Source organism: Pseudophryne corroboree, chromosome 3 (genome assembly GCF_028390025.1).
Source record: "Pseudophryne corroboree isolate aPseCor3 chromosome 3, aPseCor3.hap2, whole genome shotgun sequence".
NCBI lineage: Eukaryota > Metazoa > Chordata > Amphibia > Anura > Myobatrachidae > Pseudophryne > Pseudophryne corroboree.
The window spans coordinates 795,612,115-795,632,868 of NC_086446.1; the positions used below are offsets into that span (position 1 = coordinate 795,612,115).

The window sequence follows — 20,754 nt, forward strand, 5'->3', positions numbered from 1 at the left end:
TTCTGGAGGGCATTTTGTTCCGATCTCCAGATTTCTGTCAGCTTGTCGTCAGGCTACCATCCGCAGTCTAATGGGCAGACTGAAAGGGTGAACCAGTCCTTGGAGCAGTTCCTCAGGTGTTATGTCTCCAAGTGTCAGACTGACTGGGTTGCTCATCTGTCCATGGCGGAGTTTGCCTATAACAACGCGGCTCACTCTGCTACAGGGATCTCTCCCTTCCTTTGTGTGTATGGGCATCATCCTAAGGCCAATTCTTTTGACCCCCTGGACTCCACGCCTGGTGGTTCCTCTGTGGTTTCGGTCCTTAGAGGTATTTGGAGGAAAGTGAAGAAAGCCCTTGTGTCTGTGTCATTAGTGACCAAAAGGGTTTTTGATAAGCGGAAAAGACCCTGCAGCTTCAAATTAGGAGACTTCGTCTGGTTGTCTACCAAGAATTGGAAGTTGAGACAGCCATCTCATAAGTTAGGACCCCGGTTCATCGGCCCTTATAAGATCACCAGGGTTATCAATCCGGTGGCATTTCAGTTAGATCTGCCCCGTTCTTTGGGTATCAATAAAACATTTCATTGTTCCCTTTTAAAACGGGCGATTAGTAATCCTTCTTCCAGTGGAAGACCTTCTCCTCTTCTGATACGTGGCCAGAGGGAGTTTGTTGTTGAAAGGATTCTTGACTCCAAGATGGTTCGGGGTCGGCTGTCATTTTTGATGCACTGGAAGGGGTATGGCCCGGAGGAGCGGTCGTGGGTGCGCAGTTGTGATCTTCATGCCCCCAGACTGATACGCTCTTTCTTCTCGCAGTTCCCCGATAAACCCGGTGGTAGGGGTTCTTTGACCCCTCGTCAGAGGGGGGGTACTGTTAGGGTCTCCTGCCCTGTGCTGCCACGTCGTCATGGCAACCGGGAGACAAGTGCTAGTGGAGTGGCCTGAGCGCAGCTGATACTCCGGTTCGGGTCTTTTGCTGTGCAGTGGTTACAGGCTTTGTGCACGGCAGGGGATCCGGTGCTGGTTTTTGTGCTCACAGTCTGTGAGGTCTGAGTGGGGCGTGGACAGCACCTGCTATATAAGGCCTCTTCTCAGGTTAAGCAGATGCTGCTGAATCTCTGTTGGTTAGTCAGTTCCTGAAAGTTAGCCAGTACTGTGTAGCTTTGTATTTGTTGTTGCTTACTGCAAATAGGCCTTGGGGTTTGGTACTACACTCTGCCAATCCAGACCTAGCAGTAAAACTGGAGTCAGTCATTTAACTTGCTGGGGTTCTTTTGCTACTCTGTGAACTTAGCAAGTTTGCGGCTGTATTCTCAGACTTGCCTGCCTAAATCCTTTCTCACTGTGCAAAGGTGTTCAAGTGTCAGTTTAGTGGCAGTAAGCTGAACCTGTGCACTGCAAGTGAGGATTAGGATTGTGGAGACTCTCCTTGTGTCTATCATTCCATCTCTGACCAAGGAGTTTACTGCCACACCCGTTGGTAACCCTTTAGGGTTTTGCTGTTGCCCTTAGCAACAGCATTTCGGGTTCTCTACGTATTAAAACACAACATCTTGCTTTTTCCATCTGAGCATTCCTAATACTAGGGAGACACCCAGTTTCTTAGCCTCTGGGCTTATCTGTTCACTTTGTGTTTATTTTGTTACCCTATCACCTTCTGTGTACGTAATGTCATATTCCCCAGTCTGTCTGTGAGTTCATTTGTTTTGCATCCCTATCTGTTCAGACACCAGTACATTCCTGCAGGCACTGGTGTGCATAACACCTGCACAGGTATTACTAGTATATATAGACTTGCACAAGTATTACTAGTAAATATAGACCTGCACAGGTATTACTAGTAGATATAGATCGGCACAGTCATTACTAGTAGATACAGACCAGCACAGGTATGATTAGTAGATATAGACCCGCACAGGTATTACTAGTAGATATAGACTGGCACAGGTATTACTAGAGAAAGAGAGAGAGAGAGCGAGAGAGAGAGAGAGAGAGAGAGAGAGAGAGAGAAAGAGAGAGAGAGAGAGAGAGATTATATTTTTGGTGACACATTCCACTGTGTACCAAGGTCTTATTTAGACAGTTCTGGATACACTGGCAGAAATTCAGACCTGATCGCAGCAGCAAATTTGTTAGCAGTTGGGCAAAACCATGTGCACTGCAGGTGGGGCAGATATAACATGTGCAGAGAGAGTTGGATTTGGGTGGGTTATGGCCCTCATTCCGAGTTGTTCGCTCGCAAGGCGATTTTAGCAGAGTTACACACGCTAAGCCGCCGCCTACTGGGAGTGAATCTTAGCTTCTTAAAATTGCGAACGATGTATTCGCAATATTGCGATTACAAACTACTTAGCAGTTTCAGAGTAGCTTCAGACTTACTCGGCATCTGCGATCAGTTCAGTGCTTGTCGTTCCAGGTTTGACGTCACAAACACACCCAGCGTTCGCCCAGACACTCCCCCGTTTCTCCAGCCACTCCCGCGTTTTTTCCAGAAACGGTAGCGTTTTTATCCACACGCCCATAAAACGCCGTGTTTCCGCCCAGTAACACCCATTTCCTGTCAATCACACTACGATCGCCGGAGCGAAGAAAAAGCCGTGAGTAAAAAAACTATCTTCATAGCAAAATTACTTGGCGCAGTGCGAACATTGCGCATGCGCACTAAGCGGAAAAACGCTGCGATGCGAGGAAAATTACCGAGCGAACGACTCGGAATGAGGGCCTATATTGTTTCTGTGCAGGGTAAATAGTATTGGCTGCTTTAATTTTACACTGCAATTTAGATTTCAGTTTGAACACGCCCCACCCAAATATAATCTCTCTGCACGTTATATCTGCCCCAGCTGAAGTACACATGGTTTTGCCCAACTGCTAACAAATTTTCTGCTGCAATAAACTCTGAATTACCCCCACTGTCCCAGAGAGATATGCGGTTTAATTGAGAAATAAGGGCCAAAGGTCACTTTATTATTAAATAGAGATGTGCAATTCAGTTCTCCCGAAGTATGAAGACACCCGAACTCAGGTGTTCCGAGTCGAATAGAGTCCCAGTTCCGAATCACTTTGGGGTTCCGAGACTGTGCTCGGGTCTGTTGTCAGTTCAGAACTCAGATTTAAAAACCAAACTCGGGTTCTGGATTGCATGTAAACAGCCAAATTACATCTCTACTATTAAATATATAAAAAAGAAAATAAGATTTTACTTACCGATAAATCTATTTCTCGTAGTCCGTAGTGGATGCTGGGGACTCCGTCAGGACCATGGGGAATAGCGGCTCCGCAGGAGACAGGGCACAAAAAGTAAGCTTTTAGGATCACATGGTGTGTACTGGCTCCTCCCCCTATGACCCTCCTCCAAGCCTCAGTTAGGTACTGTGCCCGGACGAGCGTACACAATAAGGAAGGATCTTGAATCCCGGGTAAGACTCATACCAGCCACACCAATCACACCGTACAACCTGTGATTTGAACCCAGTTAACAGTATGATAACAACGAAGGAGCCTCTGAAAAGATGGCCCACAACAATAACAACCCGATTTTTGTAACAATAATTATGTACAAGTAATGCAGACAATCCGCACTTGGGATGGGCGCCCAGCATCCACTACGGACTACGAGAAATAGATTTATCGGTAAGTAAAATCTTATTTTCTCTAACGTCCTAGTGGATGCTGGGGACTCCGTCAGGACCATGGGGATTATACCAAAGCTCCCAAACGGGCGGGAGAGTGCGGATGACTCTGCAGCACCGAATGAGAGAAACTCCAGGTCCTCTTCAGCCAGGGTATCAAATTTGTAGAATTTTACAAACGTGTTCCCCCCTGACCACGTAGCTGCTCGGCAAAGTTGTAAAGCCGAGACCCCTCGGGCAGCCGCCCAAGATGAGCCCACCTTCCTTGTGGAATGGGCATTTACAGATTTTGGCTGTGGCAGGCCTGCCACAGAATGTGCAAGCTGAATTGTACTACAAATCCAACGAGCAATAGTCTGCTTAGAAGCAGGAGCACCCAGCTTTTTGGGTGCATACAATATAAACAGCAAGTCAGACTTTCTGACTCCAGCCGTCCTGGAATTATATATATATATATACATATATATATATATATTTTCAGGGCCCTGACAATGTCTAGCAACTTGGAGTCCTCCAAGTCCCTAGTAGCCGCAGGCACCACCATAGGTTGTTTCAGGTGAAACGCTGACACCACCTTAGGAAGAAACTGGGGACAAGTCCGCAGTTCTGCCCTGTCCGAATGGAAAATTAAATATGGGCTTTTGTAAGACAAAGCCGGCAATTCTGACAATCGCCTGGCCGAGGCCAGGGCCAACAGCATGGTCACTTTCCATGTGAGATATTTCAAATCCACAGATTTGAGCGGTTCAAACCAATATGATTTTGAGGAATCCCAACACTACTTTGAGATCCCCCGGTGCCACTGGAGGCACAAAAGGGGCTGTATATGCAATACTCCCTTGACAACGTCTGGACTTCAGGAACCGAAGCCATTCTTTCTGGAAGAAAATCTACAGGGCCGAAACTTGAACCTTAATGGACCCCAATTTGAGGCTCATAGACACTCCTGTTTGCAGGAAGTGCAGAAATCGACCTAGTTGAAATTTCTTCGTGGGCCTTCCTGGCCTCACCCACGCAACATATTTTCACCACATGTGGTGATAACGTTGTGCGGTCACCTCCTTCCTGGCTTTGACCAGGGTAGGTATGACCTCTTCCGAAATGCCTTTTCCCTTAGGATCCGGCGTTCAACCGCCATGCCGTCAAACGCAGCCGCGGTAAGTCTTGGAACAGACATGGTACTTGCTGAAGCAAGTCCCTTCTTAGCTCCCGAGGCCATTAATCCTCTGTGAGCATCTCTTGAAGTTCCGGGTACCAAGTCCCTCTTGGCCAATCCGGAGCCACGAGTATAGTTCTTACTCCTCTACGTCTTATAATTCTCAATACCTTGGTTATGAGAAGCAGAGGAGGGAACACATACACCGACTGTTACACCCACGGTGTTACCAGGACGTCCACAGCTATCGCCTGAAGGTCTCGTGACCTGGCGCAATACCTGTCCCGTTTTTTTGTTCGGGCGGGACGCCATCATGTCCACCTTTGGTCTTTCCCAACGGTTCACAATCATGCGGAAAACTTCCCGATGAAGTTCCCACTCTCCCGGGTGGAGGTCGTGCCTGCTGAGGAAGTCTGCTTCCCAGTCGTCCACTCCCGGAATGAACACTGCTGACAGTGCTATCACATGATTTTCCGCCTAGCGAAAAATCCTTGCAGTTTTGCCACTGCCCTCCTGCTTCTTGTGCCGCCCTTTCTGTTTACGTGGGCGACTGCCGTGATGTTATCCCACTGGATCAATACCGGCTGACCTTGAAGCAGAGGTCTTGCTAAGCTTAGAGCATTATAAATTTGCTCTTAGCTCCAGTATATTTATGTGGAGAGAATTCTCCAGACTTGATCACACTCCCTGGAAATTTTTTCCCTGTGTGACTGCTCCCCAGCCTCTCAGGCTGGCCTCCGTGGTCACCAGCATCCAATCCTGAATGCCGAATCTGCGGCCCTCTAGAAGATGAGCACTCTGTAATCACCACAGGAGAGACACCCTTGTCCTTGGATATAGGGTTATCCGCTGATGCATCTGAAGATGCGATCCGGACCATTTGTCCAGCAGATCCCACTGAAGAGTTCTTGCGTGAAATCTGCCGAATGGAATCGCTTCGTAATAAGCCACCATTTTTACCAGGACTCTTGTGCAATGATGCACTGACACTTTTCCTGTATTTAGGAGGATCCCGATTAGCTCGGATAACTCCCTGGCTTTCTCCTCTGGGAGAAACACCTTTTTCTGGACTGTGTCCAGAATCATCCCTAGGACCAGCAGACGTGTCGTCGGAACAACTGCGGTTTTGGAATATTTAGAATCCACCCGTGCTGTCGTAGAACTACTTGAGATAGTGCTACTCCGACCTCCAACTGTTCTCTGGACCTTGTTCTTATCAGGAGGTCGTCCATTTTCTTTGAAGACGAATCCTCATTTCGGTCATTACCTTGGTAAGGACCCGGAGTGCCTTGGACAATCCAACGGCATCGTCTGAAACTGATAGTGACAGTTCTGTACCACGAACCTGAGGTACCCTTGGTGAGAAAGGCAAATTTTGGGACATGGAGGTAAGCATCCCTGATGTCCCGGGACACCATATAGTCCCCTTCTTCCCGGTTCGCTATCACTGCTCTGAGTGACTGCATCTGGATTTGAACCTTTTTAAGTGTTAAAATATTTCAGATTTAGAATAGGTCTCACCTAGCCTTCTGGCTTCAGTACCACCATATAGTGTGGAATAATACCCCTTTCCTTGTTGTAGGAGGGGTACTTTGATTATCACCTGCTGGGAATACAGCTTGTGAATTGTTTTCAATACTGCCTCCCTGTCGGAGGGAGACATTGGTACAGCAGACTACAGGAACCTGCGAGGGGGAAACGTCTCGACATTCCAATCTGTACCCCTTGGATACTACTTGTAGGATCCAGGGGTCCTGTACGGTCCCAGCGTCATGCTGAGAACTTGGTAGAAGCGGTGGAGGGCTTCTGTTCCTGGGAATGGGCTGCCTGCTGCAGTCTTCTTCCCTTTCCTCTATCCCTGGGCAGATATGACTCTTATAGGGACGAAAGGACTGAGGCTGAAAAGACGGTGTCTTTTTCTGCAGAGATGTGACTTAGGGTAAAAAACGGTGGATTTTCCAGCAGTTGCCGTGGCCACCAGGTCCCATGGACCGACCCCAAATAATTCCTCCCCTTTATACGGCAATACATCTTTGTGCCGTTTGGAATCTGCATCACCTGACCACTGTCGTGTCCATAAACATCTTCTTGCAGATATGGACATCGCATTTACTCTTGATGCCAGAGTGCAAATATCCCTCTGCGCATCTCGCATATATAGAAATGCATCCTTTAAATGCTCTATAGTCAATAAAATACTGTCCCTGTCAAGGGTATCAATATTTTTAGTCAGGGAATCCGACCAAGCCACCTCAGCTCTGCACATCCAGGCTGAGGCGATCGCTGGTCGCAGTATAACACCAGCATGTGTGTGTATACTTTTTAGGATATTTTCCAGCCTCCTATCAGCTGGCTCCTTAAGTACGGCCCTATCTGTAGATGGTACCGCCACTTGTTCTGATAAGCATGTGAGCGCCTTATCCACCCTAAGGGGTGTTTCCCAACACGCCCTAACTTCTGGCGGGAAAGGGTATACCGCCAATAATTTTCTATCGGGGGAAACCCACGCATCATCACACACTTCATTTAATTTATCTGATTCAGGAAAAACTACAGGTAGTTTTTTCACATCCCACATAATACCCTTTTTTGTGGTACTTGTAGTATCAGAAATATGTAACACCTCCTTCATTGCCCTTAACGTGTGGCCCTAAAGGAAAATACGTTTGTTTCTTCACCGTCGACACTGAAATCAGTGTCCGTGTCTGGGTCTGTGTCGACCGACTGAGGTAAATGGGCGTTTTACAGCCCCTGACGGTGTTTGAGACGCCTGGACAGGTACTAATTTGTTCGCCGGCCGTCTCATGTCGTCAACCGGCTTGCAGCGTGTTGACATTATCACGTAATTCCATAAATAAGCCATCCATTCCAGTGTCTACTCCCTAGAGAGTGACATCACCATTACAGGCAATTTGCTCCGCCTCCTCACCAACATTTTCCTCATACATGTCGACACACACATACCGACATACAGCACACACATAGGGAATGCTCTGATAGAGGACAGGACCCACTAGCCCTTTGGGGAGACAGAGGGAGAGTTTGCCAGCACACACCAAAACGCTATAATTATACAGGGACAACCTTTATATAAGTGTTCCTCCCTTATAGCATTTTAATATATATTCATATCGCCAAATCAGTGCCCCCCCTCTCTGTTTTAACCCTGTTTCTGTAGTGCAGTGCAGGGGAGAGCATGGGAGCCTTCCCACCAGCATTTCTGTGAGGGAAAATGGCGCTGTGTGCTGAGGAGAATAGGCCCCGCCCCCTTTTCGGTGGGCTTCTTCTCCGGAGTCTGTGATATCTGGCAGGGGTTAAATACATCCATATAGCCTCAAGGGCTATATGTGATGTATTTTTCGCCATACAGGTATTATACATTGCTGCCCAGGGCGCCCCCCCCCGCGCCCTGCACCCTCCGTGACCGCTGTGTGAAGTGTGCTGACAACAATGGCGCACAGCTGCAGTGCTGTGCGCTACCTGATGAAGACTGAAAGTCTTCTGCCGCCTGGTTCCGGACCTCTTCAATCTTCAGCATCTGCAAGGGGGGTCGGCGGCGCGGCTCCGGGACGAACCCCAGGGCGAGACCTGTGTTCCGACTCCCTCTGGAGCTAATGGTGTCCAGTAGCCTAAGAAACCAATCCATCCTGCACGCAGGTGAGTTCACTTCTCTCCCCTAAGTCCCTCGATGCAGTGAGCCTGTTGCCAGCAGGACTCACTGAAAATAAAGAACCTAAAAACTTTTTCTAAGCAACTCTTTAAGAGAGCCACCTAGATTGCACCCTGCTCGGACGGGCACAAAAACCTAACTGAGGCTTGGAGGAGGGTCATAGGGGGAGGAGCCAGTACACACCATGTGATCCTAAAAGCTTACTTTTTGTGCCCTGTCTCCTGCGGAGCCGCTATTCCCCATGGTCCTGACGGAGTCCCCAGCATCCACTAGGACGTTAGAGAAATGATCACTACGCTAGAAATATACTTAAATTTTTTGGAGAAAAGGACAGCGCTTATTGGGCTTCACACTGAGTTGAATGCAAGTTGGCCATAAGTATTCCCTCGCTCGTGGTCCCTGAACCTCATCTGCACCATGTTCTGCTCGGACTCCTCTGTCATAAGTATTCCCTCGCTCGGGGTCCCTGAGCCTCACCTGCACCATGTTCTGCTCGGACTCTTTCATAAGTATTCCCTTGCTCGTGGTCCCTGAGCCTCACCTGCACCATGTTCTGCTCGGCCTCCTCTTTCATAAGTATTCTCTCGCTCGGGGTCCCTGAGCCTCACCTGCACCATGTTCTGCTCGGACTCTTTCATAAGTATTCCCTCGCTCGTGGTCCCTGAGCCTCACCTGCACCATGTTCTGCTCGGCCTCCTCTTTCAGCCTCTCGGCCTCCTGCTGCTGCCTGGTTACATGCATCAGGCTCTCGCGCAGCTTTACCACCTCGGATAGCAGCTGGTCTCTCTCTTTGGACAGTTCCTCTTTGATGTTCAGTAAATCATTTAAGCTGATAGGAAAAAGAGATATATAAACATTTACATAGGTGTCACATGGAGATATCAGTATGTCGTATCGGGAACTGCAGAGACATATGTACAAGTCAGATACACAGCTCTGCAGCTACTGAGGAGGCCAACTAGCCTTACGTCTAGGGAGGAAGTCTTCAGGTGGAATAGAGAAATGACTTATTTTACTTCTAAGGAATAATTAATGTTATCATCTGTGGCAAAATGGGACATTTACTTCCATCCAGCAATATAAGACCTGTATGTAATGTCTAAATGTATAAAGTAATGTATGATGTGAAACATGGAAGCCAGCCTGTCCTCTAGGTGAACTCATAGCTACACAGATATGGGGGAAAAGTACACTTGATGTACAGATGGAGCCGCACTAATCTGAGGCGGCTCCATCGCATACGAGCACTTCCGGCGTGACTAGGTGATCCGTCCGCCTATTCACGCCGGGAGTTCACAGAGACGCTCCCATTCAGAGCGTCTCTGTCTGGCCGCACGGATGGAGACTTTCTCCATTCGAGTGAATGGGGCACGTCTCCATCACGGGCGCGCACTCCCAGTCAGAGACGGAGACGCCGAGCGTGGCTCCATCTGTATAGTGGGGAGTAAGAGGTTAGTTTATGGTCCTTATCTAAGAAGCTATAAACTATAGTTAGAAGAGAAATTGCAGAAAAGCCAGGCCAGGTTAAGAAAGCGGACCTCCTGAAACTTAAGAAGACAGCTGTTTAAAAGTAAAACCCAAAGGAAATATGGTTTCTCACTGCCCAGGTACACAGCATTGGGAGAGTTAAGGAAAAGGCGGGGGCCGCAGCTGTGAGGGGGTTATATCTGCCCCTCTCACCCACACTGTGTTGTTCATTTCTGAGGGAAGCAGACAGGAGCTGGGAATGCACCATATCTATTACATTGTGAAATCCCTCCACACAGAAGGCCTACCTGCTGTTGAGTAAGTTAGGTTTCTGAAATTATCCTCCATTTTGTTTTATTTTAAATTGTATCCTAACCAGTGTGTACTTTTAAATATTTCTCATAATCTTTGTAACTCTTTTTTGTATCTCAAAGCTCTGAAGATATTCTTGAAATTAAACACCTAATTTTTAGTTTTGGTTTTGTGTTCTTATGCCCAAGGCGTCATGGTCCATGCTATTATTTTGTGACGTATTAATAATTGTGTGGGTAGGTCGAAGTAACGACGGCCTTGCGTTTAGTCGCTAAAATCTTCTTGCTGGTGGCAGTTTCGGGTTTAAAGTAATCCAGTAGTCTCGGACGGCGATTCTTGGATTGGCGTATCTGGAGAATCGGCCGGTGGTCGTGACAAAGTGCCTGGCAGCGGTGGGATTGGTAATTGTTTTCTTTAAAAACTTAAGCGAATTTGGGAATAATAACTTGAGGGGAAAACCCACTTCGCCAGAACCAGAACTCAGAGCTTTATAATCACTGTGAAAGGCAATTTCTGTTCTTCTCCCCATCTCTCATTTTTTTTTCTATCTGTTTATTTGGTAAAAAGTGAGGTCCTAGATGTCTGAGTATAAGCAAATGAGGAAGGATGTCCTTGTTGACCTGTGTGAGGACAGAGGGATTGCCAGCACCAAAAAGACCAAGGATTAGCTGGTCCAAGCACTCCAAGAAGCCGACCAGAGGCAGGATGTGGAAAGGGATCAGACTGAGACAAATGCTGTTGGGGAAAATCCTCTGTCCTTGGATATTACAACAGATACTGGTACCATTGCTAAGCGGATGTCGGATCCCTCTACTAGTTCCAGTGATGATATTGCCTTGGATCAATGTTTGCAAACTGCCCTCAAATATATGAGGGATACCGATGATGTGTCACCTCTACAGCTGATACAGCAGTACCGAGAGGCAGCAGAGCGCAAAGCCGAACGAGAGGCTGAGGCTGCAGAGCGCAAAGCCAAACGTGAGTACCAGCTGGAGCTGGCGAGGCTCAGAGGCCAGAGTGCTGTTCCTGACCCGGGTAGGAAAAAGCCCCGGCATGATCAATTTCCGGTGTTGGAGAAAGATGGTGACCTGGATACTTTCTTCGGCAGTTTGCACTGGACTCCAGTCAATGGGCAAGCTATTTAACCCCTGGGCTGAGGGGAGAAGCATTGGAAGCATTTGCAGACCTTCCCCAGGAGCTGGATGGTGATTATACTGCAATTAAGAAAGCCTTGTTAAAGCGTTCCAACATCACCCCCCTGAGGCTTACAGACAGAAGTTCAGCGACTCAAAGCGCAGTCCCTCTGATACCTATGCAGGACTGTTAGCGCAATTGTCAACCCTGTTGCATCAATGGGTTGAGGGCTTGCAAGTGAAGGATTATGATAAACTGAAAGATCTCATACTCTAGGAGCAGTTCATCGCACTCTACCCAGCTGAGGTCAAAAAGTGGGTCCTGGATCGGAACCCCAAGTCATCTGAAGAGGCTGCCACCCTAGTAGACCAATACACCAGCATCATAACTTCTGTGGCAAAGAAGAACTAGGGAGTGCCAAGGCAAGACGGGTGGAGAGAATGGAGATCCGCAGGATCACCCCCGCTGTCTTTTCCAACTAAACCAGCGGCCTCTACGTCTGTTGGGGAGGGGGGGAACCTGTTTTGTTAATTGGCCGCAGGTGTTTTAACTGTGGTGAAGTGGGGCACATCATTTTACTTGCCCCAAAAAGAAGAAGTCTCCTGTGGAAGGCCCAGCAGGGAAACATGTGCCCGCTGTCCTGTGTGTGGAAGGACTCCCAGATCGGCCCAGAGGTAACCTGCAAGCAGTTACAGTAGGAACGCGATTAACACTTGGGTTACTGGAATCTGGGGCAGACCTGACACTGGTGCATCCAGCCCTAGTGGACCCCGAGGGCATTATTCCAGGAAAGACTATTGCTGTAAGGGGAGTGGACGGGCTGAACCTAGATGTGCATATAGCTCGGGTGTACCTGGACTGGGGAGTTGAGAGAGACATTCCGGACGTTGGGGTGCCGGACAATTTACCTGCTACCGTACTGTTGGGGACTGATTTGGGAAAGATGCACACTGCATATATAACTGAGAGTGATGTTGTTAAGGATGCAATGGTACAATCTAAACCTGCTTTTCCCCAGGTAACCCCTGCTGACACATGAGTACAAATGTTTGTGATTTGCAAAGTGATGACAATGTTTGTGTGCGAGATAATAACCCTTTGTATTTCCACAAGGAAGGTACGGGTCAGACAGAAGTGGGTCACAATGCATGTCCTAATGAAGAGTTGTGTGATGTATCATTACCAGATAATATTGCAAATGTACCAATATCAGGGGTTGAGTCAAATACTGTATGTAGCAATGTATTAGCTGTCACAACCAGGAGCTCTGCCCGCTGGGGTCCTGTTTCACCAGAAGGTGATTCCCCTCCTGTACAATCTGCTAGCACAGAGACTAGTCTAAGGGGCAGTGACACACAAACGTTGTTCCCTCACCCTGATCAGCTAATGAGAAGTGATTCTTTCAAAGCTGAGCAGCGCACTGAGCCTAGGCTAGCTTCTGTCAGGGAGAGGCTCAATCAGGCAGGCGTGGAAGGGGGGGTCAGATCAAATTTTTATGGAAAATTGACTTTTGTAGCGAGAGGGAAATGGCCACGGTGAGGATTCAGATGGGGGTCCTAGTAAGCAGCTGGTTGTACCCCGAAGGTATAGGGAAGCGCTGCTTAAAGTTGCCTAGGAGATTCCCTTGCAGGACACATGGGTAAGCGCAAACCCCAAGCTCGTTTGGCACACAATTATTTTTGGCACTACATGGGGAATGACTTACGTGATTACTGTCGCTCCTGTCATGCCTGCCAGTTAGTTGGGAAATCTGGGGATGTGGGGAAGGCCCCCCTGATCTCACCAGTTATCTCAGTGCCTTTTAAACGGGCTGCTGTAGACATCATAGGGCCCTAGCTATTCCCAGCAGCTCTGGGAAGAAGTACATATTGACAATAGTGGATTATGCTACCCAGTATCCGAAAGCAGGGGCTCTGTCATCCATCCGGGCAGATAAGGTTGCTGATGCCCTCATATCCATCTTTTCCAGGGTAGGGTTCCCGCAAGAGTTGTTAACTGACCAAGGTACCCAGTTTATGTCAGATCTAATGCAGAGCCTCTGTAAACAGGTGAATCACTGCAGGTGAATCACCTCATTGAGACGACTTACCGCCCGCAGACAAATGGACTGGTTGAGAGATTTAATGGGACCCTGAAACAAATGTTGAGGACCTTCGTGGAGTCCCAGGGGAGAGATTGGGAGAGGTTCCTGCCGCACCTCCTGTTTGCGTATCACGAGGCGCTGCAAGAATCCATGGGATTTTTGCCCTTCGAACTCCTCTATGCAAGGCAAGTGTGAGGACCCTTAGACTTAGTCAGGGAACAATGGGAAGGAAAGTTGAACACCCGTGAAACATCAGTAGTGCACTACGCCATGCAATTCAGGGAGAAAATGCAGTCCCTCACGGGAATGGCACAGAGCATCCTGAAGGCTGCACAGACAAGACAGAAACTTTGCTATGACCGCAGCTCTAGAGAACGCATACTTGAGGAGTGCCAAAAGGTCCTGGTTCTTATCCCTATGTGGCAGAACAAGTTACTGGCTGCCTGGGAGGGCCCCTACACCATACTGTAGCACCTGAATGATGTAAATTATCTAGTGGAATTGGATAAGGGAAGAGAGAGGCAGAAGGTGTACCACATCAATATACTTAAACAGTATCACGACAGAGGTACATGTGTAGCTTGCCTGAGGGTGAGCAGGAGCCTGACCCCTTAATGGATTTAGCATCTGCTGCAAAGGAAGGTGGGTCACTGGCCTAGGCTCACTATGGTAAAGAATTGACAGAAGTGCAGCTGAAACAGCTATCTGACACTCTACAGCTTTATCAGTCCTACGTCACAGGGAACCCTGGGAAGACAGGCTTGGTTTCCCATAGTGTGAACACAGGTGATCAGACTCCCCATCAGACAGACAGCATATCGTGCTTCCCTAGAAGTGCTGGAAGCATTGAAAAACTAGATTGATCATATGTTATGTCTGAGTGTTATACAGAAGTCTCACAGTTCTTGGGCTGCCCCAGTGGTACTGGTCCCAAAGAAGTGTGGTGGTACCAGGTTCTGTGTAGACTATAAGAGGTTAAATGATGCGACTGTATGTGATGCCTATCCCACGCCCAGGATAGGTGAATTGCTTGATCAGCTTGTGCAGGCACAATACATCACCATCATGGATCTCAGTAGGGGGTATTGGCAGATCCCATTGTCATCTGAGGCCCGTGAGCAGTCCGCATTTATCACCCCATTTAGGCTGCTCGAGTTTCTGGTCATGCCCTTTGGGATGAAGAATGCCCCTGCGTCTTTTCAGCGCCTGGTTAATGACCTGCTGGAAGGCCGAGAGGGACATGCAGTTGCCTATCTGGATGGCATTGCAGTGTTCAGCCAGACCAGGGAGGAACGCCTGGTTCACCTGGAGAGTGTATTAGGCCGAATCATTGGGGCAGGTTTGACAATTAAACCAAAGAAATGCCGACTTGGCATGAGAGAGGTGCAATATCTAGGGCCCCGCGTAGGGGGTGGTATCCTCCGTCCAGAACCAGAAAAAGTAGGTGCTATTGCTGCCTGGCCTACCCCTCAGACTAAAAAGCAGGTTATGTCCTTTTTAGGAACTGCAGAGTACTATCGAAAATTTGTGCCACACTACAGCACATTAGCCAAACCTCTGACAGATTTGACGAAAAATAAATTGCCCCAGGTGGTTAACTGGACAGAGGACTGTGAGAAGGACTTTGTAGCTTTAAAATCCGCAGTAGCCCAGTCACCTGTGCTGCAGGCCCCAGATTTTAAAAGGAGGTTCATTGTACAGACTGATGCCTCTAACTACGGTTTAGGTGCTGTACTCAGGTCAATGAACAGGGGGAAGAACATCCTGTCTTTTTCCTAAGCAAGAAACTACTTCCCTGGGAAGTGGCTTATGCCACCATTGAAAAGGAATGTTTAGCCATTGTATGGTCACTACAAAAGCTTCAGCCATATCTATATGGACGAGACTTCACCATAATCACGGACAACAATCCACTCGTTTGGTTGAACAGAGTTTCCGGAGATAATGGCAAACTCCTAAGATGGAGCCAGGTGCTCCAACAATTCAATTTCACTATTCATCATAGAAAGGGTGTGCAGCACGGAAATGCTGAGGGGCTTTCACGCCAAAATGAGCAGGTAGTCAGTGGCGCACAGGTAAGACTGCAACGTGTGTAACTAGTCCGCATTATCCTTCAATGATAACTACTTAGTTCAACTAATTGAGGAACCAACTAGGTACAATGCAATCTTAGACCTGGTATTAACAAACAATGGGGATTTGGTATCAGGTATTATAGTAGGGGAACCCATAGGAAACAGCGACCACAATATGGTCACATTCAATATCAGTTTTCATAAACAGCCCTATACTGGCACAACTAGGACTCTAAACTTTAGCAAAGCGAATTTTGAAAAGATGAGGGTATTTTTCAGGGATATTGAATGGGAAGGTTTGTTTTTAGGAAAAAATACTACGGAGAAATGGGAGGTACTAAAATTCCTGCTAGCTAAAAATACTCTCAAATTTATTCCTACGAGCAGCAAAAAAAAAAGGAATAAAAATCATAAACCGATGTGGCTTAACAAAAAGATAAAGGAACTTATGGGCAAGAAAAGGCGAGCATTTAAAAAATACAAATCTGACGGGCAAGCAGAGTAATTTCAGCACTATAAGGAATGTAACAAAATAAGCAAAAAGGAAATAAGAGCGGCTAAAGTAGAAACTGAAAAACTAGTAGCAAAGGAAAGCAAAGCGAATCCCAAAACATTCTTTAAATACATTAATAGCAAGAGATTAAAGAAGGAGAGTATAGGCCCTCTAAAAGACAAGTTGGGAGTCTTAAGCAAAAATGATAATGACATAGCGGACACACTAAATGAGTTTTTTTCAACAGTATTTACTAGAGAGGACCCAATTCAGGGACTAACACATAATCTCAATAATGAGAATATCCCACTGATAGGTACTTATTTAAGCGAGGAAGTAGTCTGTGACCGATTAAAACATATAAAGATTAATAAGTCACCAGGTCCCGATGGTATTCACCCAAGGGTTCTAATGGAGCTTCACTCTGAACTTGCAAAACCGCTATTTTTGATCTTTAAGGATTCAGAAATATTAGGTATGATTCCCAAAGACTGGCGTATAGCAGAAGTAGTGCCTATATTCAAAAAGGGAAGTAAAGCTGAACCAGCTAATTATAGACCACTTAGTCTTACAGCTATAGTGGAGAAAGTATTGGAAGGTATTCTAAGAGATAGTATTCAGAAGTTCCTTGAAGTCAATAAGGTCATTAAAAGGAATCAACATGGGTTTATGAAGGACAGATCCTGTCAAACCAACTTACTTGGCTTTTATGAAACAGTAAGCGCAAACCTAGATCAGGGTAAAGAGGTGGATGTAATCTTTTTAGATTTTGCCAAAGCATTCGACACTGTACCCCACATGAAACTTATCTACAAGCTACAAGAAACAGGGCTAGGAAGCACAATATGCACTTGGATCAAAAATTGGTTAGCTAATAGGGAGCAGCGCGTTGTGGTTAATGGATCTTTTTCAAATTAGACTGAAGTGCTAAGTGGTGTGCCACAAGGCTCAGTATTAGGACCGCTATTGTTCAATATTTTCATTAACGACCTAACAGAAGGTCTAGAGAGCATGGTGTCAATTTTTGCAGATGATACCAAATTGTGTAAAGTTATAAATGCGGAGGGGGATGCTGAGTCAGTTCAGAACGACTTAGTTAAATTAGAAGCTTGGGCAGCGAAATGGAGAATGCGCTTCAATACAGACAAGTGTAAGGTAATGCACTGTGGTAACAAGAACAAAAATTACACCTACCTACTAAATGGGGTAAAATTAGGGGATTCTGTACTGGAAAAGGACTTAGGTGTCCTCATAGATAGCAAACTAAGCAGTAGTACCCAAAGTAGGACTGCAGCAAAGAAGGCTAATGAGATATTAGCATGCATAAAATGGGGAATTGATGCTAGGGACGAGAGTATTATACTCCCGTTATAGAAATCACTTGTGAGGACACACCTTGAATACTGTGTACAATTCTGGGCACCATACTACAAAAAGGATATCCTGGAGCTAGAAAAGGTTCAGAGGCAGGTGACCAAACTAATTAAGGGTATGGAGACGCTGGAATACGAGGAAAGGCTTGCAAGACTAGTCATGTTTACATTGGAAAAGAGGAGATTAAGAGGGGACATGATCAACATCTACAAATATATAAGGGGACAATATACAGATCTTGCGCAGGACCTGTTTTTGGTTAGATCAACACAGAGAACTCGTGGACACTCGCTCAGGTTAGAGGAGAGGAGATTCCGCACAATACGGCGTAAAGGCTTTTTTACGGTAAGGACGATACGTGTTTGGAATTCCCTGCCTGAGGGAGTTGTAATGGCCGACTCAGTCAACACCTTTAAGAATGGGTTAGATAAATTCCTAATGGATAAGGATATCCAGGGTTACGGTGCATAGTCACGCACTATGGTTATTATAAAAAAGAGGGGTAAAACGTAACGGCAGTCATCAACATCAGTCAAAATTTTATGCCAAATAATGCTGCATAGGAGACCACAAATAGGTTGAACTCGATGGACAATTGTCTTTTTTCAACCTTAGATACTATGTTACTATGTTAATTTACAGGCGGGAATGTAGCAAAATGGGACATTTACTTGCATCTAGCAATATAAGACCTGTATGTAGTGTCTAAATGTATAATGTAATGTATGATGTGAAACATGGATGCCAGCCTGTCCTCTAGGTGAACTCATAGCTACACATATATGGGAGTAGAGGACACTTGATGTAGAGTGGGGAGTAAGAGGTTAGTTTATGGCCCTTATCTAAGAAGCTATAAACTATAGTTAGAAGAGACATTACAGAAAAGCCAGGCCATGTTGAGAAAGCTGACCTATTGAAACTTTAGAAGATCGCTGTTTGAAAAGTAAAACCAAAAGAAATCTGGTTTCTCACTGCCCAGGTACACAGCATTGAGAGACTTAAGGAAAAGGTGGGCGCCGCAGCTGTGAGGGGGTTATATCTGCCCCTCTCACCCCCACTGTGTTGTTCATTTCTGAGGGAAGCAGCCAGGACCTGGGAATACACCATATCTTTTACACTGTGAAATCCCTCCACACAGAAGGCCTACCTGCTGTTGAGTAAGTTAGGTTTCTGAAATTATCCTCCATTTTGCTTTATTTAAGATTCTATCCTAACCGGTGTGTACTTTTAAATATTTCTCATATAAAGAATAAAATACATATATATATTGATAAAATCATTAATGCCATCCAATTAGGATATTAGCTCTCAGCCGATCCACTTTAAAGTGCTACTATATGTGAATCCTCACTTGGCTAGAACCTCCTCCAGTAAAAAAGCAGTCAGCATAAAAGCAATAGATTTTACCAGAGGTAGGCAGATGGTTGTCTCTTGATATTGTTTCAGCCTTAGGGATTATCCATTTGTGGCTAGAAAGGAATCCAATCAATAACTGCTTAGCTGTAAATCCAAATGGAGGAGCAAATGTCCAATTAGTGCCAGGGATATCAACGTGTGGTAACGGCTTAGGTTCTTAGGCTCTACGCGTTTCGCTGGTTACAAAACATCCAGCTTCACCAGGCACATATGATTTTATCAATATTTTTTTATCTAATGTGTGTTTTATTCTTTATACTTTTCTCAAATGTGTAATGGTAAATAAATTGTTAATACTATTCATTTAATAACAAACCATCCATATTTGTCTAATTATTAATAATAATAATAATAATAATAATTTTATTTATATAGCGCTCTTTCTCCAATAGGACTCAAGGCGCTTAACAGATACATAGCATAATATAGTACAGAAAATAATGAAGTACATTTTCATAAAATACAGAAGCATGAAGATACTAAAAGGGACACTATGGAAATGCTTTAGTAAACAGAAAAGTCTTGAGTCTACTTTTGAAGGATTCTATAGTTGGGGCCTCTCGCACTGTGTGGGGAAGTGAGTTCCATAGAGTCGGAGCCGCATGACTAAAAGCTCGACCCCCAGATGAATTACGGTAGATTCTAGGTACTGCTAAAAGTCCTTCATCTACAGATCGCAGTAATCGAGTGGGGCAGTATGGGGTCAGAAGCTGTTTAAGGTACCTTGGGCCTTGGTCATGTAATGCTTTGAAACTCAGTAAGCCAATCTTGAAGATGATTCGCCATCTTACAGGCAGCCAGTGAAGGGAGTAGAGGATGGGTGTTATGTGGCTAGAACGGGGCTGGTTGGTTAATAGCCTGGCAGCTGTGTTTTGCACCAGCTGTAAGCGTTGCAATTCTTTTGCTGGGAGACCAAGGTAGAGGGCATTACAGTAGTCTAATCGAGATGATACAAATGCATGTATGACTTTTGGCATGTCATCTGAGGGAATTAAGTGCTTGATTCTGGCTATGTTCCTCAGGTGAAAGAATGAGGATTTGATTGTGGCTGATATCTGATGTTTAAGTGTCAAGCCACCATCCAGGACAACGCCAAGATTACGCACACGATCACTGGTCTGTAATTCTGAGTCCCCCAGTGTAAGTCCAGTTGGTTGGCTATGCTGCAGTCTTGTCCTTTGATGTTGCGGTCGTATCAAAAGGACCTCTGTTTTATCTGGGTTCAGTCGCAGCCAACTGGCGCTCATCCACTCCTGTAGTTCAGCTAGACAGCCATTTAGGGTTGCTATTGGGTTATCAGTGCCCGGAGCAAAGGACAAGTACAGTTGTGTATCATCTGCATAGCAGTGGTAGACCAGGCCATGGCGCCTGATTATTTCGCCCAATGGGAGCATGTATACTGCAAAAAGCATGGGGGATAGTATAGAACCTTGTGGGACACCACATGGCAATGGCACTGGTGGTGATGAGTATAATCCAGATGATACTCTCTGTGACCTGCCTGTGAGAAATGATTTGAACCAGCTTAGGACTGTGCCATCCAGACCACAGAAATGTATCAGTCGCTCAATCAGAAGCCCATGGTCCACGGTATCAAATGCTGCCGAGAGATCCAGAAGGATTAATATTGAACAGTCACCTCTGTCTTTTGCCATCAGAAGATCATTTAACACACACACCAGGGCTGTTTCAGTGCTATGTCTTCTCCTGAATCCTGATTGAAATGGATCATAAATATCATGGGTTGTCAGGCGGGTTTCCAGTTGATTTGCAACGACTTTCTCAATAACTTTTCCTAGGAAAGGAAGGTTTGATACCGGTCTGTAGTTGGTCATGCAGTCGGGATCTAAATTAGGTTTTTTAAGAAGCGGTCTAACAATTGCTTCCTTTAGGGGTCCAGGAAAAATGCCTGTCTGCAAAGAGCATTGAACAATTTTTGTAAAGACAGGACCAATTATAT

General features: G+C 46.1%; 1 protein-coding gene across 3 annotated transcripts in view; it reads right to left on the bottom strand.

Moving 5' to 3' along the window:
• Positions 1-20,754, bottom strand: part of CFAP58 (cilia and flagella associated protein 58) — a 321,538-nt gene that overhangs the window by 235,881 nt on the left and 64,903 nt on the right. For all 3 annotated transcript variants that reach the window (XM_063962655.1, XM_063962656.1, XM_063962657.1), the window contains one exon: positions 9,113-9,269. In XM_063962655.1, coding sequence (XP_063818725.1) covers positions 9,113-9,269 — 157 coding nt within the window. The remainder of the gene's footprint in view (positions 1-9,112; positions 9,270-20,754) is intronic.